Genomic DNA, 20,528 nt, shown 5'->3' with positions numbered 1-20,528 from the left:
CCTGTTGATCCTTTTTCTCTCTTCCTTGTCCCTGAATAGGAAGAAAAATTCTTTTTTCTTTAGAAAATCTGTCAGTTCACTAATCCTAGCGTCTTACCAGTCTCAGAATAGATTTGACTTTTCTAAATATTTTGCATTAAAAAGTTCTCTTTCAAGGAAGAGAAATGCTGCATTTTGACATATAATTACCATTATCCTCTCTGCTAGCAGAAAAGATGGCAAAATGCCAACTTCCTTGTCTGCTACAGATAAGATATTTTCAAGCTCCCATCTTTCCCTTTAGAGAAAACAGAAGGGGAAGACCAGCCAGAAGAAAGCCTACCCTGTCAGCTGATCCTGTAAGAAATAAAATTAATATTCTCCTAGTAGAAGTCATTCTCCTCTGAGCCTCAGACAAAAGATATGCCTTACCATATGTTATGATGGTCGTTTGAAGGATGACAAATTTGATGAATTTCTCCTGGATGGTCTTTCTCTTGTCCAAACTCTTCTCATCACCTCCAGCTTCTACTGCAGGCAAACTCTCAAGAGGCATAAATCAGCATAGCATCACCGAATTGTACAACTTCTACCGACTTGGGATCTAGCCCCTTTGATTTTAGACTTAACACAAAAAAAGTGTCTGTGCATTCTTCAATAATCTCTCTGCTCTGTGTAGAGCTTCAAGAATTACCCTGACATATTGCTGAGCTTCTACCCTGATACACTACTCATCATGAGCAGAGAACTCAGTCATTTTTCTTAAAGGAAGAAGAAAGTTGAAAAGAATATATCCAATTACAACGTATTTGGAACTAGCTCTAAATCAAGATGAAACTGGTTCAGTTCAACTAGAAATAAAAAGGCAAAAGAGAGGTTCAAACATGCTTCTTCCCTGTATATAAAAATATCTGCATACTGTTACTTTGAACATACACTCAGCTGCTCAGCTGTGCATCCATCATCAGCTAACTATACTTTTAAGCAGCCAGAATGTCTGAATACCTTTCTGAGTCCCCAGATACCAGTTTCTTTGCATGTCATTTGTGCACCACAGTCCTTTGAAAGTTTGGCTTTTATTAACAGAATATAGACAGTCAAGAGAGATATTACACACACACACATGCACATACACACATATATATAATTTTGTTTGCTACAGAACATATTAATTCTAAACAGAAATGATTATACAGCCTAATTTTAATCAGTATTGCTCATTTAACGCCTATACAAAAAGAAAACTGTTGGAGACATCAATTTCCCCCAAATGTTGCAGGTTGCTTTAAACATTCCAGCCACATAAGTAAAATATTTCAAGCATTTCTGTTTACTTAACAAGCTCAAACATGCCATTGGTCCTATCCAAAATACCCTTTGGAGTCTTAGAAGATTGTAACATGGGATGAGAATTTCAGCATTTTAGGAGCAAAAGCCAGTAATTTAGAGGGAGGCTATGGGGAAAAAGTTCTTAGAAGAGTGTTAGTTCAGGATTAAGTTTGCAAGCTTGACAAAAATTAAATGGTGGGAAGAAAGTAAGACAATGAAAGGTACTTTAAAAATGCAATTTATCACATAAATATGTGGTACATTAGACAGACTACCACCTAATTTTATGACCCCTACAGCTCCTAAAATAAACACAGCAATTGAATACTTCATTCCAAATTTGATTCTGAAGACACGAGCTCTGAAACAAACATTTGCCTCCTTGTAAGCATTTGTCACAAATGTGCACACAGAAAGCAAACAGGCTAAGATTAACTGTGGGACAGCTCTATCTTGCCATCTTTCTTTCCGAAGAGACACAGAAAAGCTATTCAAACAATGCATCTTTGCCTAGAACAATTCAAAATGCCCTAAAAATTTCATTACATATTCTTCTAATGGTTTTAGTATTTAAAATAACATTCACACCCAGTAATGCAAGGACACTGACAAAACTGTTGAGCTCTCAAGAAACTAAAATAGACAATGATTCCTTCAAAGATAGAAAACTGGGACAAAAAGCCTGTTGGAATATATGAAGTGTCCCATAGGAACTTCAATTTAAGTTAATACTTTTAAATTTAAACTGCCTTTTATCTAACTACTTCAGTATAAGACATTTGTGAAAGAAGAAATGTAATGAAGAAAGATAAGGATACAAGAATATTAAGAAAATGAAATATACAGAGACACATTCCAGTCATCGGGGCTTTTTTTGTTTTTGATGGTGTTTTGGTAATTTTATATATGCTTATATTATGATGGCAAGTAACTTCAAAACAATAGTCAATTTGTATAAATACTAGTTATACACAGTGTTTCCTGCTTTAAGAATACTGCAGACACCAGGGTGAAATTATATAGTACCTGGAGCGCAATAGCAGGTATTCATGAATAGCACTCATAGCAAACACTTCATCATTGAATAAAAACATTAACTATGGAACTACATAACTGTTAATATTCTTTTTAGCCCAAGGTACAAAGACTTTTGTTTCTACAATTCTTCATAGTCATTCTCTCTTAGGTACATATATATATTGAAATAGGTGTGTAGGCATGTAATTCTTCATCTTGAAATGTTGCATGAACTTGGACTGTCTGCCAGAAATTTTGTGCATCTACCCACAAAATGGTGCTATTGTTTGACAGTCTAAAACTTAAGCAGTTAGATCTTTCACGGTTAAATATACCCATGATAATGAACCTCCTGCTTTGTCCTGAAGAAGAAATTCAGAAGCAGACAATTCTGCACTTTTTTCTGTGCCTCAGGCAGGAAGAGAGAAAAAGCAGTGTGAACACCTTCCTTGTGAGTAGCAATGGCAGATAAGAGATTCCTAAATTCAGCAATTCCTTTCCTACTATCATGTCCCTTCACTGATCATCAGTGGGCCCACCCTACGTCCACCATCCACATGGGCTGTTTCAGGCCTTCCTGCTCTCTTTAATACTTAACTGTTTTCCAAGTCAGTGAGCAAAAAGCAAACAAATGAGTTCTGAAGCAAACGCAAGGATAAGTGAGAAGGATGGGATGACAGTCTGCTTTTGCAAGCAAGCAGTCACTATATTCCCAACAATCCCCGGTACTTTAAACCCCCTTAAAGCTTCCTGTTAGTTTACAGCTGTGAACCAGGTTCCATGAAAATTGCATAGCAAAGGGCAACCATCAGCAAGGGTATCCTCACCTCTAGACAGCTGTCTAGTGGCCTCTTCATACTCTGAGGAGGGTACAAGGCTTTATCCGCACCACCTCCAACATTTCAAAAGACATTCTCTTGTGTACTGCTGCACAGGGATTAAAACCTGATCACTGACTTCTTGGGCCAGACTCAGGAACTGAATGCAGATCCACAAAAACACTAATGTGCATTAACGAAAACATGTGACATCACTCCAGAGAAAATGCAATAACAGGATTTCTGCTCTTTCCTTCATTCACAAAATTCATTTTTAATATACACATCACTTAGGTATAAAGACTCTCATTATTCCACAAAATGTTTCCTAATATTTTTGATGTTTGATAAATGTTTGATAACAGAAGAAATGTTGTACTATTTTTTCCTATCTTTATTAGAAGAAATACTGACATTTAAGACTGTGAAATTCACGAAAGTACAAGATTAAGACTTTGAACTATACTACCTGTAGAACAGTCTCACATGGGAATTGGAACTAACTTTACTATGGAGCTGAGTTTTGAATCTCCTGGAAAAAGCAGTCTCTGGTTATCAGTGCACTAAAAGGAAAAGCACTCAATGTCAAAATCTTATGACTTGGTTTAGCCGTATCATGCCATAAACTGAAGCCTCAAATATCAGGTAGCTTAAATATCTTACATAAATTTGTGACTACGTGACTATAACACCACCAGACATATCTTTAAATTATTTTGGTTCTTGGATTGGCTTAATGAAAAAAAATTTTTGGTAAAAATAATAAATGCAGTTGACTATGCAGTAACTTTTAGGAAACTAAAGTAAATTGCAATCATCTAGTCTGCAATTTTGTAAGGAGCTAGTAACATTATGAAAACACATTAATTACAGTAGCATTGATCATCATTATCAGATTTGTTTTATAGAATTTAAATATATATATAAATTATAACAGATGACCTCCATGTTTTGGATTTATTTCTACTTTTATTGTGTAAATGCAATAATTAATGAAGTGTTTAAGTATATGTTAATTAATTTGAAGAGTTTTCAAATAATTTATTAAAAGTTAGGATTTTCAGAAGCAAAGCACTAGATATTAAAAAACAAATGAAAGTCTGACTTATTTTGGAATAGCTAGTATTCTAAATTCGTGAAATACATGTAAGGAGTATTTTTATTAGTTCCTCTCAAGTCTTTTTCAAAAAGTTCTTGAATATCTTTCAAGACAATATATATACCACAGATACTACCTCAGATATAAAACAAGGGTACCTGAATTATTTTAGTAGTCTGATTATTCTCAAATCCCTATGTACTATTTCTTCTACATAACTATTCTTCATCAACAGTCACCAATCTAATTTTTGAGAACGAGTTCTACAGTTTTAACATTCACAGAGTTGTGTGCAAACTCAAAGCAGAACAACAGTATTGTAAAAGGAGCATCATGAAAAAAAATCATTCAAATATGATACTTTATACACAACAGTAGTAAAATTTTTGAAATTTCAACTATCTACAATACTTTTCAGTGGCCAGCCAGAGAAAATACAAATCTTGATTGCAGCCTCCTCCCTGCCCTACATAGAAAATAAGTTTGTTTTGAAAACAAATACGGCAGCCAGCACCCATTTGGTAACAAGGCAATGAGAGTGCTCCACCAATTCACAAATTGTTCCTTAGTATTCAAGTTCTTACTTCACAGAATTCATGCACACACCAATTTTTCATAGGCCATTTTAAATACTCCAGCTACAACATGAATTGCTATGAATAACTCATTCAAGAAAGTAACTAGCAATGAAAAAATTACAAAATTCACCCAGTGCTAGCAGGAAAAGCATGAACAGTATTTAGAACATACGCAACAGAAATAATTTGTGCTTAATGTAAAAGACAGTACTTTGCATTATGAGCCAACAAAAACAGTTCAGACCACATCGTAAAAAGAAAATTCTTACAAATGTTTCCTCTTGTTTTAAGCACTTTCTTATTTCATTTAGCCTTTAGAAGTCTACAGACTATAGACTTATACATAGTCTATTATAATTCACTGGAAACCACTGCTTCATTTCATGACAAAGAGAGAAAGGCAGCTAGGGAAACAAAATCAGAGCCTGAATTTAGAACAGTATTAAATCTGGGTCTGTTGCCTGTTTCTCACCTTGAAAACCAAAAAATGTCTTCCATCGTCAGAAGAAACAGAACTACTCTGACTAGAAGAAACGAGCTCTCTATTCAAACAGATGTTCCATGTGCTCACCTCGTCACCTCTCCCAAGAACACAGTGCCTAAAGATACACTGTAAGGGAAAATCTAAACCCCTCATTCCTAGCACCATCACAACCTGTTTGAAGAAAAATGCATTGCTTTTCCTTGCTCATGCGCTCAGGAAACCCTACCAACTTGACATTTCTAAGTCTAAGCCTATTTTCCAGGTCATTGGCATGACCTTCTTACAAAGCCTTACAGTCATCGGTGTTTACAACTATGTGGCATTACGCCCACATATGGAAACTTACACTGTCTATTGCTTTTGTTACCCACAAGGTAAACAAACACTGGACACTCAGAGATGGTACACAAGGCAATGCCAAAGGCTGACCACTAATCTGCCAGAAGGTTTTCAGGAAGCCAAAAATTCTCACACACTACCAAGCACAACAGGTCATTCGGATCACAGGAAAAGAAAATACATCCACATGACAACAGAAGGGCCTAGCTCAACTCTTCTTGCACTTTCCCAGGTCTTTTTCCTCACACATAACTTTATTTCTCATAACCTAAGAGGAATTATGGTACAGCCAGTCATCAAAAGCAGTATTAAAACAGCAGGTTATTTTTAAATTTCATTTTTCAAGCGACTTAAAAAATTAGTAGTCAACAATCATCTTCCTGATTTGTGAATTAGTAACAAGGATACATTTCTTTACAGAAATACATGTATTACATTCTATATGAATTACTCATTTTTATTATTAAGCACTTAAGGTTTGACATTGATTTTGGGGAATTTCAACTGCATTAAAGTACCACAGAATATGAGGTAAATTTTAGGTTCTCCCCAGGTTCTCCACTCATTTGCTAGTCCCTACCATACACCCTGTGCTCTTTCTCATGCCTTCCCCCTCCCAGCAGCCCAGGAACCACTCAGCCCGGAGCAACCAATGTGCAGGTGGCTGGTGGTGTGTGATAGGGTGAAGGCAGTGAGCGAGGAGGCACTGGGAATGGTCTCAACTGGTGTAGAGAGGCAAAGGGCACAAAGCGCAGGTGAAGATGGAGCCGTGGGGTTTCTTTTGCTCCCTGGTGCCAGTGGGTTCTTCTTTCTGTCTAGTTCATCCTCTTTCCCTCTGAGGCAGAGCCTTCCCAGGTAGCTCCTCCTGCTCCTGCTCCCCAGGTTTCGGCCCCACTGCGCACCTGAGCCCCACTTTGAGAACTGCCCCTCTACACAGTCTGTCAAGCTATTCCATATAATAAATTAATAAAGACTGTATTAATCATTCATACAGCCTAGTCTGACACATTAGATTGAATGTTGTGGTTATCCTGAAGGTAGAAAATCTTGAGTTTTACATAACATAGTCATTAAATGTAGTGAACTAATTAAAGTATGTTAATTAGGTAAGAGACAAAAAGAACTTAGTATTTGGTAGAGACTGGTCACCGCTAATACCTTGCATTGTGTTAATACCTTGGCCACATTTTTATCCTTAATGAGCAAAAGGAAAAGCTGATTATTCAGAATGCAAAAAAAAAAAAAAAAAAAAAAAAAAAATTACATGTGTTATATGTTGGAAAAATAGCCTCAGGTGACAGAGGAAACACATACCAAAGGAACTGGCACCCCAACAGAGGAAGTATCATTTCAAAGCCCATAAACAACATGCGGCACTGGGAATTTTACATATACAGATTCTAAAAAGCAATATTTAATTGTTGATGTTTTTAATGAAATTGCAAAAACCTGATCTTATTTGTGCAAGTTGTCTGTTCTCCCTGCACTATGAAAACATTACTTACCGTATTTCCTAAACATTTACTTCAAGAAAAACGAGATTAAGGTCTTCATGGAATACACTTTGGTAACCAAAACAACTGAGAAACAAAAAATTATTTACTAAACTGCTAGCCACACAGACAAATGTTGGTGGAAAATACACATATATACGGCTAGCACTGTGAATAAAGCCCATGCATTGCTCTATATCCCATTAAAACATACTCTGGGCTTATGTAAAGAAACAAAACAAAACAAAAAAACTAAAAAAATTACTGAGTTCCATATCTTATTCCCCTGCTTTTCACATGACTTGGAAGGACACGAACAAACCTGTAGAAGCATTTTTATGTGCTGTCATTAGAAAAACAATAGTTAAAAAAAAGAAAAAAACAGGTAATACTCCCATACTCCCAAAAAAACAAAGACCTGTATTTTCATCAGGAGACAACTGCAATAATTACAGTAACAAAGAAAACAGATGTTGGCAACTCTGGACAATAGTAAGTTTTCCTAAATATCTATCTAAAGCTCAGTGACAGGCATTTTGGCTATAATCAGCCATAAAAAAGTGCATCTTAGTATAAAAGATGAATAAAGAACAGATTCAGTAAGGGAATCTCATGTTTTAAATGAAATTTGGATAGAATTTAGATATCTAAATTCAAAATTGCAAGCCATAAGTTTTTATATATACATATATACACACACACACATATATATATATGTATATGTATATAAAAGGCAAAACAACCCACACTGATCAGCTACCAACTAGCTGGGAGACTTTTTAAAAAAAAAAAAAATTGAAGTTCATTTAGTGGCTAAAAATTCTGCTTTTACACACGTCTAAAACATCTTAAGTCTTAACAGGGCAAAGTCATTCAGTGTCTAGTCAGTGCCTAGTCAGTGCCTAAGTCCAGCTGGAGCCTGCTATGAGGCATTACTCTGCCGTATGCCATCACTCGCCCTTCAGACGTTCTCTGAAAACATAGTCAAGTGCGACGTAAATAGAGGGATGGCCACTTTTGTGCTTCCCAGCAATACTGTAGTCCTGCCGAACCCAAGTGGGAGATGCAAGTTTGCTTCTCTCTGCTATCTGAAAGGCTTCAGCTTCCTCCCACATCTCTGGAAAATGCCCTGAAGAGGGAGGGGGGTGGAGAGCCTCTTCTGCCCAGCTTTGCAGCTATAGTGCTTCTCAGAAATGAAACAAGGCGGAAGGAATTGAAGCCAGGCTCAGGAGTGGCCACCCCATGCTGCCAGATGGGCCCAAGGCCCAGGGCAGCACCGCCGCATGAGCGCCACGCGGCACCAGCACAAAACGGGTGCGTTCCCAAGCGGGACCAGCCGAGGCAGAGCACTGCACCCTCACGCCTGAATCACCTCCAGCTCTGGGATGGTTTGTCTGCAGAAAGTCAACAGCTCCCCAGTCACAGATGCAAGCTTTTCCCTAACTCACATTTCACACCAAAATGGTGGCCAACATTCAGGCCAAGCTGAGGAGAACGGCTGGAATTCATTCAAACTCGCTGCAGTCTGCAAGGTATGCAAATATTATTATCCCTAATGCTAACTGCTTAGTACCAATTCTGGAGCACTCGGATGCAAGGTCTTTCACCTTTCCCTAGTTATGACCTTTCTGAGAAAATTTAGTCTCAAGTAAATGTCTGTCAAGAACATGCCGCACTGCTGCCCAAAACTAACAAATGCTCTGAAGAGGGTAACAAGCTAAGTATGCAGGACGGGCCACACTAATGTGCGTTATGCTCAAAATCACAAGATTTGCAACTGCTGCATAAAGTTTCTGATCCAAAAAGATTAACCAAAGTGTCTCAAGATGCAATTTTTTGTTTATAGTTTGTCCTCTACAAGAATCCACAGAGTTGGACTTCTGTCAGAAGAAACTTGCAAGGTTTCCGATAACACATTTATATAACATGTAAGCGGCTTCAAACACAATTAACTGCTCTACCGAGAGTTCATGCATCTCTGTTGGTTAAATAAGTCCTTGGGTACATGTGTCTTTTTTTGGTGGTGCTGTAGCCCAGGACTCAATTTCCTAAAATTTATTTTTCAAATTTGGCTCATAGAGCCAAATCAGGTAAACCAGGATCTATGTAAATGTTCCCCAGAATTTTCAGAAAATCAGGACAATAAGATGCTAATTCATTTAAAGAGGAAGAGATGTGCATGTAGAGATTAGATGGTCTAAGGAGAGAAAGTAGCAAAACCCTATTTAAACTGAAGATTGAAGGGAATGGTTTAAGATGGTTTAAGCAGGTATAATTCAAAACAATTAAATTGTAAAATTTGGGCTAAATTTCAGTCAGAATTTTCAAATGAGATATTTAAGACTGTGAAACTCAACAAATTAGAAGAAATTGATAACCCAACTTTCCAGACACCTAAAAGTGCTAGACTGAACCAAATATAAGGTAAGAGCTGACTGTTTGCTAGTACTACTACTAGAAACAATAAAGAAATGGTCTCCCTTGTCAGGAAGTAAGTATCCTCAGTACTCTTTTCCTTTTCCTGGGTAACGGCTTGCAGCTAAATTAGCTTTTAATTTAAAAGGGTAAGGACATTTCTGGCCTAAAGGAATCAGGTAAAACAACTCAATCAAATAATAAGCAAGCAGACTTCTATTCGTTCATTCCTCAGCAGGAGATAACCACATAAGGAGGGGAAAAAAAAAAAAAAAAGAAAAAGAAAACCTTCCTCGATGGCTGACATGGCTTAGGAAACCAACTTAATCTTGTCAGCAAGGCCAGGGAAAAAAACTGTAAGGATTTATATGAGGCATTAAAAATTAAGGAAGGAAATTAAATTGAAAAATATGTTATGGGCATAAATAAAATGTAAAATAAAGGGATAAAGTTATATATTTCAGAAGAAGATTTTCACGTGTCATTTAAAATTAATCATCAAAATTACTTAGGCAATATTAAAAAAAAATCTCAGTCTTCATATTTTGTCCCCTAAATTTTATAACGGACTGTTGGCGAATATGCCAAAATCTCTCTTACTAGTATATCAGAGCAATTATTGCTGTGATTCTTCTACTGAAAAATTACAGCTGTGATATTTATAGCACTGAGACTAAATATAAGTAAGCCTCCAAGCAAAAATACATTATTCAGATGATAAATGTCTTTCATTACATTTTTTGTCATTTTATTCTAGTAACAGTTGCCCTATTTTCAGAAACTTTACATCATTCAGCCTTAACAAGTTTCTTCCAGAGGGTCAAAGACTATTAAATCCATTTTCCAGTCATAAATACTTGGAGAAAATTCTGACTCCTTAAGTGAACATAATCCTTCTGTATGTGAGGCTTTTTTCTTTTAAAGTCCTGGTATGTATGCAAAGAAAGTGCCCATATTTTTCCTATGTAAATTAGAATCAAGCCAATGTGTCATTCCTATTTCAAAACTGTGGTCATTAAATTGGTGTCAAACTATGAAACTCAAAAATCACTGTATAGGTTAAAAAAAATGGTGATCATGAACACAATAAGCATGTAAAAAATACATTAGTATCTTGGAAATGCTGTCCTTCCTTCCTTTTTAAATTTTGACTACTTTTCAGTTTTCTCCGTCCAGATAGTTTACTGTAATTCAATGCAACTTATGATGCATGGGTGCCATCCTCTTTTTTTTTTTTTCTTTTTGCCAGCTGTCTGTTATCTTCTTCATTTAGGCCACCCTGAGCATCCCAGGTCCATAATCAAGTTTTTCAACAGATTCAAAATCAATTTCCAATCCTCACCGAAGGCTCTGAACCTAATCAAATTGAGTATACATACATCAAAGACCGAACAGCAGTCTATGAGCACTGCAAAGGCTTCACTATGCTCTCTGAATGCAGATCACAAAGCATTTGAGGAAAGCGGGGAGAAATAATTTTTGCTGGAGAAAATCTGGTGCTAGAATGAACTTCCAAAGCAGGTCAGCCAAATCCAGCACCTTTAGGAAGTTCTGCAAAGTGATCTTATTTAACTAAAGCCTTTCTACTCTAAAAGTAATACTCTTAACAGTAAACATCCCTTATTTGATAAAATCCTGCCAGCAGAAAGATATTTTTAAAAATTGTAAATAAAAAAAAAATAAAAACAAATTTTACAGCTAGGTGTGCACAGAAAACACCCAAATACTATGCTGGAAGACTTTGGTGAAGGAAGATTCTATCAATTACTATAGTAACTCGACAAAGTTCAGTGAATTAAAAAGAAATTAATTAGTGGAATTAACAAGAAAAAAAATTAAACTCCCATGTAATTCATTATGCAACCTTTGCAATGCATCATGTATCATTTTGAAACCTTTGCAATGCACCAGCAATGTTATCTTCTCCATTGTACTCTAAAGGCCCACTAGTAGGTCCAGCCATGATTCACTGTGATGGCTCAGTTATTCACCTTGGAAGTGGGAGACTTGCGTTCAAGTCTTCTCACAGTTGTTGGACTGAAACCAGAACACCCACGCTTTAAGTGAATACAGTATGTACATTTCCTCTCCATTTCTTCTTGTTTATATTAGAAGCCTCCAAAATAAGACATTTTGGAAACATCAGAACAAATTATAGCAGCAATTCTGAAATTGTTTAGACAATGTGATTCGGAATGTCCCTTATTCTCTGTAAGAGAAAAAGGATTACAAAACAGGTGCTAATTATCAAAAATTCAAAAAGACTGTCATTAAGAAGACTGATCCATGGAGGATCTAGTGATTCAGAAGATGTTCTCAAGCAGTGGAAATGGATACTCCAGAATGCATTCTTGGTTTAGTCTAAGCTTACTTCTGATTTACACCTCTTCAGACACGCAGAAGCAAATGAGAAAACATTTTTTTTAAAATGAAAATCAGTCAGCAGAAAGTATCCCAACAGAGGGATCACAAAGACAGTGCAGTTTGAGAACCGATTTATCATCACTGAAGGGGATGAAAGCTAAAAGGTACCTAGAGAAACAAGCATCTTTAAGCATTTGACTAACCAAACCTACAGCAGACTTTGCCACAGGCATCTTGCCTGCATAGCTCTCTCTCCAGGTTCTGCCCTGTTGTACTTAACCCTAGGCAAAGCAGATCAATTCAAAATGAAATTGTTACAAACATTATTTAAATCAGCTTGTAGGGAATTTATAGATATATAGAAGAGTCTATTTTAATCCTGTTTTGCATTTAGATTTTTTTATATTTTCCTAAAAAGAGATCTATTCTCATTGGTTAGCATAACACTAATTATTTTGGCAGGAAATCATGACATTTCTTAATTGCTAGATTTTTTTATTATTTTTGAAGGCTGTCAAGGGAATTCATATTTAAGTAACATGCATAATGTTACATATTAATGTTACATCTGACATTTAACTAACATATAATAGTGGCATTTAAACTTCATATAACTAGAAAAATGAATCAAAAAAGATTTTGCATTTACAGCAAAATCGTTTTTTAAACAATCAAAAATTACCTGAACTTAAAAGTGTAATGGAATTGTTTTTTATCATGACAGACTTAAGACATCTGCATACCTAAATATGAGGCTCCTGTGTATATATTAGCAATATATATATATTTATATGTATGTATATATATTAGCAATCAGAAAGTTGCTTAAGAGTCTAATGCTTAATGAAATCAACTGGAGTTGAAATCAGCGAAACTACTGTGTTAAATCTAGACACACACCTTTCAGAAATCTTACTAGGAACTTACTTGTATCTTCAATGGCTAAAATGTCTTTGAAAATTTGTGTACGTATCTTGTTAATTTTTAGAGTTAGTAGATCTCATCTTCCCTAGTATATTCCATGTATACATTTGGAAGAAAAGCTTTCTTGTTTTTTCAACTCCCAGCTGGACTCTCAACAGCAAATGAATTCTGAATTGACCTATCAATCAGCTCTACCGCACTTACACATCTGCAAGTAGTTCAGTCTTGCTTTAGCTGCCGGAAACTGCAGACAGCTGAGGCAGCACAAAACTCAATGATTAGGATCCTGAGCCTGTAGTTAATTTCAGACTGAGGCTGTTGTCACTGTCAGCTGTTGGGATTAGAAAACCAATATTGTACAGAACCATACGCACAGTCATGCTAAGTGATAATCTGCTCCTGATGGTGGGGCATAATGGACAAAGAGAGAGAGAGAGAACCAAAAAAAGAAGGGGCAAATAGAAACAAAAAATGAAAAAGACAAAGATGTTAACATATGCAAGCAGGATGCCATTACATGTTTGTTTTACATTCTACAGAAATAGCCTCAGAAATAGCGAAACTTCATGTTCACATTTTTAATACTAACTTTGATCAACTCCACTGGTTTCAATCAAATTACACTGCATTGTACCTTCATGAGTAAATTTGGCCAAATCTAACCATTAAAAGAGACCAAAATACGTACAGAAAAACTCCTACATCTGAACATTCCTTTAAATTTTTATTATAGGTCAGATACAAATCTAGAGATTGAGACTGAAATACTATTTTTTTTAAATTCTGAGATATTTTTAAGCCCACATATTCCAACCTGAGCATTAAACTTTAAAATAAAATTCGAGCGTGGTTTCTCAGCTAAACACAATCTGAAATTGAGAAATTAATTCCTCAATCTTAATATCGAAAATATTTTAATTCTTGTATTTTTTTCTTACCCATGTTTCAACATCATATCTAGTGTTATCCAATTCTGCATGGAAAATGTTTCACAAGCATCTCTTTTCTACAGATCTTTGTATTCAATCTTTATCCTTGCACCTCTCCACTATGTTTTAAATGTTATTTTTAAATATTTGCAGCAGTATAGTGAGAAACCTGTTTTCATATCTTTCTTAATCCATTTGAACATATGCGCCAAACAGTGAACATCAATTTTGCATGCAGTGGTACTCACAAATCAATCAGGGGGGGAAAAAAAGTTGCTGATTTTCCAATATGTTATTTATGCTCTATGAAAAATAGATCACAGAGTGTGCATTACTATATTGCCTTGATTTTGGAGACCTGGATTCTCCTATGCTAAACTGCAGAGTAAATGGAAAACAAAAACTTATCTCAAGTTCAGCATCCAAAGACTGAAGCATCAAAACCACTTAGGACCTTGGAAAACAATGACTTTTTAACTCCGGAAAAAGCTACAATATTGTTTTTACATCACAACGGCCGTGTGCTGCCATCGTTCAGATGATGAGCTCTCTTTGCTTGCCAAAGTAGAGCATATGATAAAGATGCACAGAGCACACGCAAAGTAACAGCCCAGAGATGGACTAGATAGCATCTAGTGCCCATTAGGTGGATTACACAGTTCACACCTGGCAACCAAGCAAAATCCAGTGTCAATGTCTGTCATCAATACAACTGCAGCAGAAGCGCTGGGCATCCATCACCAGTTCCTTCGATGACTCTCCCTGGCCCAGCAGCAGCCATGTGCCCTCCTCTAAAGTTCATAATTAAATTTAGAAAACAGAGTTTTACAGTTACTTGCTCCTCGTAAAAAGCAAATACTTTGTACATCCTGCCAAGCTGTATCCTATAAATTGCTGAGCCAAACACAGTGATTCTTCGATCTACTTGAAAGCAACCTGGATTATATAAAATCAGGTCTGTGAACACGGGCAGAGCAATGACATTAACTAACCTCTGCAGATTCAGCAAAGGAGGAGCTCTGGGGAAGGAGGACAGCAGGTCCATGAAGTCATGAAGATGTCCGCATTCAGAGGATTCATTTGCTTGTGCGGAAATGAGAATGTGTAGGTAGAGCAGAACACGTTTCCATTTTCTTTGCTACTGAATTCAACAAGAGCACGGGCTCACTGATCCCCTCCAGGTCCACGATGGCCCACTGCCAATACAGCAAGCTTTCCACTAGTGCTACCAAAGTTTGGGACCCCTTGATTGGGAACATCTTTCTCCTGAAAAAGCTGATCCAACAAGAGACATAACTGACCAGAAAGTAAATAAACTCTTCGGCACAAAAAAACAAAGATGTGCATGGGAGAACCCCAACTCATTTTGGATAGGCTGCTATTTTAGAAGTGCTTCGTTCTACAGGTGAGCAAGTAGACTGCCACTGGTAAGGCCAGTCAGAATTATTTCTCTTTCCACAAAAATGCCTGAGGCCTCACCTGTTGTTGTCAAGTTGACACTGACAAACCATATTTTACAGGCCTCAGGAAGGAAAGCAAACGCAGAACTGCAAAAGTCTTTGAAATCCAGTTTCCTGTCTCAGACTGCCTCACTACTTGCTTTTTTTTTTACAAGTATAAGAAAAAAGGGGACTAGGGAATGGTCTTTTCTCTGGTTTTCAGCCCCAGTTTCTGGTAATCACAAGTTTAAAGTTTTCCTAAAGTGGAGATTGTATCTGTTCAGTTAGGACAATTAGGATTGTGCTTAATTACATAATCCCTTTTTAACCCATTTATACTTATGGCCTCTACAAAATCTGCATCAATAAGTTTTGCCACTGAACAATACACTGTGTAAAAAAATGTTTTTGTCTTCTGTTTTTAACTTATTGCTTGATAATTTTATTCAAGTTCCCTATTCCTGATATAATGAAATATAGTTAGGATTTATTCAATTTTCATTTTATTTTTCAGGGTATTGTATCCCATCTCCCCTTAATATTGTCTGTTTTTCAGAAGAAGTTCTAATCTATATAAGTTTTGATTTGAACAGAAACTATTTCACACTAGTCAAAAAATGCTGCTGTGGACAGGCTCAGATAAATTTAGGGTTTGTGTTTTGGTGCGGAGGATGTTGGCTGTTTCTTTTGAAAGAGTAAAATACACAGAAGGCACGCTGGCAAACTCTCCCATATTGTGTCCCCACCAGCAGCCACTTAACTCTCACCTCCCCTTTAACGTAGGCATATACTCGTGGAAGCAATGGAACTGTAGGAGGAAATGCCTGAGAAGAGCCCAGCATCAAAAAGGAGCAGCACGCAGAAGATCCTAGACAGCAGAGAGAAAAACATCCTAGCGAAAGATAGAAATTCTTACAGAAAAAGGATATGAAGAGTCAGCATTAGCACCTAAACATCAAGGCATTGGCTCAAAAGATGAGATTTAAAAACAAGCACATAAAGGATGATTTTGGTTTTTGAATTAACGTTTTCACATTTTCCTTCTCTATCGTGAAAGCTAAAAGTTTGCCTATTTTATTTTTACCTTTGAAACAAGAGTCGAGAATGTACATGTTTTTTTGGTGTTGAAGCTACAAGACCGCAAGACTCAGAAGAGCAAAAGTTCACAATAATGATTTGAGATTGAATTGTCTTTTTTATTATTTCTTGTTCTTTAATCTCACAATTTGCACAAATACGTTGAATTTCACATGTTGGTAATACATTTGTAATCTCAGCACTTTCAAATGACAGAAACTTGCATTTCTTTTCCTACCAACCAAAATATTTAAAGATAAGCACTTTAAACTTGAGACTTTGTGAAGGAATCTTGCTACTGTGGATTGTATCACTTTCAAGGCATCAGACGAAAGTCTCATACAGAAAAAGGAGGAGGTGCTGCAAGGGTCAGAATGCTGTCGTAAATCTCAAGCATGATTTCAATGCCTTGAAGAGGCTTGGTCCTTGGGAATTGCTGAACACCTGCCATCTCAAAACAAAGCCCAGTTCTCGCTCATTCAAATGGAGCACTACCAGTACTAGAACACCAGTTACTTTCAGAAATTCCCAGCCAGACCCTAATACCTAATTTCAATGGCTGACATAAAAACAAACAAAATTAATTTTACTGCAGAAAACTGAACTCAAAATAAAAGAAACTTCTTAAAAACAGGCCTTAAAATATATTTGCAACATATACCTTCTCTCAATTTTGTCACCAGTATGATAAATTACTAATATGGAAACCAAAGGAAAATTTATTTAATCTTTTATTTCTTGGAAGCTGAAAACATTCAGTTGAATACTTGCCACCAGGTAGAAATAAAAAAGAATGCTCATTCTAATGAAACATATCTTCATTCATATGTATACATATGTGTGTGTGTGTGTGTGTGTGTGTGTGTGTGTGTTTGAATATATATATGAATGAGATTTAACAACAAGCACATAAAGGATTCTTTTGTTTTTTGAATTTACATTTTCACATTTCACATTTTTTAACATATATATATATATATGTATGTATGTATGTATACAAAAACACACAGAGCCCTTCTTAACATATATGAAAAGCCTGCTTAAAAAAATACTGAAAAAATCAGTCAAGTTACAACTGAAATAAAGGAATATGCCCCAAATTGCTCATGATATTTATAAATTGATACTATTCTTCTACATAAAATGTATCAGTAGCAGAAATAAGCCCATTCTTTTACTGATAGAATGATTTATTAAAGCCTGTATTATAATTGTAAAGCATTAACAATATGGTATTAATATATGCACAGGACATTTATCAATTATTTTGTTATTGTTCAAGCCAACCTTGCCAGACCTATTTTTATACAGTTTTTACTTTTTAATTAATATTGATTATTAAAGTTCTACATAAACAGTTATTTCTGCAATCACTACGAAACGACAAATTTGAGACCCTATGATTAAAGTATAGTAGCCTTTCGACTACAGCATAACAGCCTCTAGATTACAATATTCTAGTAACTCTAGTAAACTAGATTACTCATAATCCTCTAGAATTTTTTAATTGCATATCCATAAAACAGCACTTCCTGAAACCCATAAAATTTGCTATTTGCTGCATCAGGAAAATTAAAATTTTTATCATACTGAAAAAGACAGAACTTAGAAACAAAAGCACAAACTAAAAAGTGTTTTTAATTCTGCCTACTTATAATTTATAATTATTATTATTTTCTACTCTTACAGCATGTATGTTATGCAACCACAGTCATAATGCTTATCCTGCAATAGCTCAGTAATTTCCATGAGCAATCAGAATAACAAACTAGTGAAAAGAAAGAAATTCTATCATTGTGTTTGTGTTGTTGGAAATCTATTTGTTTGCAATTAAGCCAATAAACAAGAAATGGATTATGTGTATTTGCAATGTCCTAGCATCTGAAGTGGCCAGTCATGGACTAGGACCTTCTGTGCTAGACCCTGTGTCGTCACAGGCCAAAAACACAACCTTCATCCCAACAGATTTTTTGCCTAAACTTGCACACAAGTTTTTGCCTAAACAAATAATCAAAGAACAAACCAGCCATAGGGTATTAATTTACAGCATCTTAGACACATTGTGATAACTTCTGGGGTTTGTTCTCACACAATGGCAAGCACAAAGTAGATTACCAAGGCAGGCTATCTTGCATTTATGTAAGGTCAGAGGAACTTACAGGCAGCTAAGGAATTACAAGAGGAAGTTTGGATACTACCTACCTCACAGTAATTCTTTCGCATAGCCACGCTTGGCACTCAAGCCAAGAGAGAACAGATAGACAAAAACAAACGGATATGATGAATTCTCGTCAGCGCAATAGTTAACAATCGTAATGGTCTAAGAGCCATCAAGAGGTGTTTTTGTAGACATCACCTTCTTCTAATACTGTCATCAAAACACTACCCAAAATTTTTTTGACTAGACAAGTTCCTCTAAACAGACCAGGTAAAAGGAATGCTTCTGCAGCAGTAATTTCTAGATTTTAAGCTCAAAGAATCAGTTTCAGAACAAGAACACTACTGTCCTATCAGACTTTTTCAGATCCCACATTGCACGCTTCATCAAAGCATATGTTGTGTTGCACTACCCAAGGCAGACAAGTGACATACATGTGCAAAAGACTGGATTGCTCATGTCCAAGTTGTTCAAACAAGAACAAAAGTCAAACTAAAAACCATTTAGTGAAGTTTTAGCTGATATCTTGATGTAACCTGTCTTACTCTTTTTCATAGTAACTTCACTAGAAGTTCACTTCACTTACATGTTTCCATATTTGTATTTGAAAGATTCTTTAAGAAGTGTCTACTGGTCTTCTCTAGCTTAAATTTTCTCAGACACATATTAAGGAGTTTCGTATTTGCAGAGAAACGGGGGAGGAGGGGCGGGGGAAGCAGGCAGGATTGGGGGAAATTGAGCTGCTTTGAGATCTGGGGGGAACAAGGGAGGGGCTGGTCAACTCTCCTGACTAATGTATTGATTGCAAGTTATATACCTGTTTCCATGTAACATCTCAAGGAAGCCATAGGATTTTAAGCGGGTGCAGAGACCACTTTCTTAAACATTGCCAAGACGTATATACTGCGATTCTGCCACAAAAGCTGTGCATCCGCGGAAGCCTCCTGAGCTCTGCACACGGTACCTGTCCTTCTCCCAGATGGTAGCAACTGAGTATGGTATTTTTGCAGATATTAGAAAAGTAAAAAAGAAATCCTAAGTAACAGCAGTTCCTATATGCAACAATGATGTATGCACCAGTCAGACTTCTACAACAAAAAATTTGGGAAAATGCTCCCTTCCCCCCTTTTAAATACTCTGTAACCATCTAAGTTACTTCTCTATAGACTCCAGGCCAGGTAGCCTAGGCTTGCCACCACATCTGAAAGAGTTAGTGAGACATACTGCTCTACTAGCAAGAAACACAGTTGTACTGATGATGCAAAACATGGTTTGCCTGATTTGTACTGACTACAGTATATAATGTGTGCATAAATGGTACATACTGGAGCTTTGGAAAGCTAAGAATAGAAAGTTTAAGCCACTAAGCTGTCAGAACTCTCAGACAGTCCGTCATCAAAGCCTAACAGTGCAAGCAGCAAGAAAGTATCGTAAGTATCTTCCTCTTTTGAAAGAAAACCATCTTAAACAGAACAGAGAATTACTGAGAACAAAAGTAAGTGGTTAAGCTAACCTCTTTATTTCTAAAAATTTCCGATTTTAAAGGACAGAGTGTCTGCCTTGTAGTCCACATCTCAACCACTTTACTGCAATGCAGCTTTTTTTTCCTCCAGTTTGTATTCTACATGTGCAAGTCCAATTATTCAAATTTACCAGTTGCATTTTCCTGGACCTTAAAATTTAAATGCTTGAGATGGAAGAACAACTCTGAAGTATATATTTTTCCCCCCAGAGATGCAATTCTTTGACTCTCTAAAGAAAAATCAGGAAAACTACTAGTCAGTAGCAGTAAAACAAAAAAATCCCAAACAGTACAGCTTCCCTGATCATACCTTTACTTCCTGTTGATGTTTACAACTCAAATATCCGTAACATCACACACTACCACTACAGAGCTCTCAGTGTTTCACTGGGAGACATTTGACATGCAATCAGTTTCTTGCTGATAGTTGCTTACTCCTAAAATAAAACCCATGTACACATCCATCTGTCAAAATAAGTTTACATGAGCATACGACCTTCCACTCCAAAAATGACATGGACATTCACTGTTGAATTTAGTAACACAGTTTGCTAGACTCTAATT

The 20,528-nt window shown here is 36.3% G+C and overlaps 1 protein-coding gene across 3 annotated transcripts in view; it reads right to left on the bottom strand.

Moving 5' to 3' along the window:
* Positions 1–20,528, bottom strand: part of SLC4A10 (solute carrier family 4 member 10) — a 160,972-nt gene that overhangs the window by 133,298 nt on the left and 7,146 nt on the right. Inside the window, exon 1 of one of the 3 annotated variants that reach the window (XM_064514851.1) lies at positions 412–531. The exons of the other annotated variants lie outside the window; for them this stretch is intronic. Coding sequence (XP_064370921.1) covers positions 412–414 — 3 coding nt within the window. The 5' untranslated portion in view covers positions 415–531. Of the gene's footprint in view, positions 1–411; positions 532–20,528 lie in introns of those variants that run through there. 3 annotated transcript variants of the gene reach the window in all.

The sequence above is a fragment of the Dromaius novaehollandiae genome, chromosome 7 (genome assembly GCF_036370855.1).
Source record: "Dromaius novaehollandiae isolate bDroNov1 chromosome 7, bDroNov1.hap1, whole genome shotgun sequence".
In the NCBI taxonomy this organism is placed as follows: domain Eukaryota; kingdom Metazoa; phylum Chordata; class Aves; order Casuariiformes; family Dromaiidae; genus Dromaius; species Dromaius novaehollandiae.
This window is presented reverse-complemented; position numbering and strand designations above follow the sequence as displayed.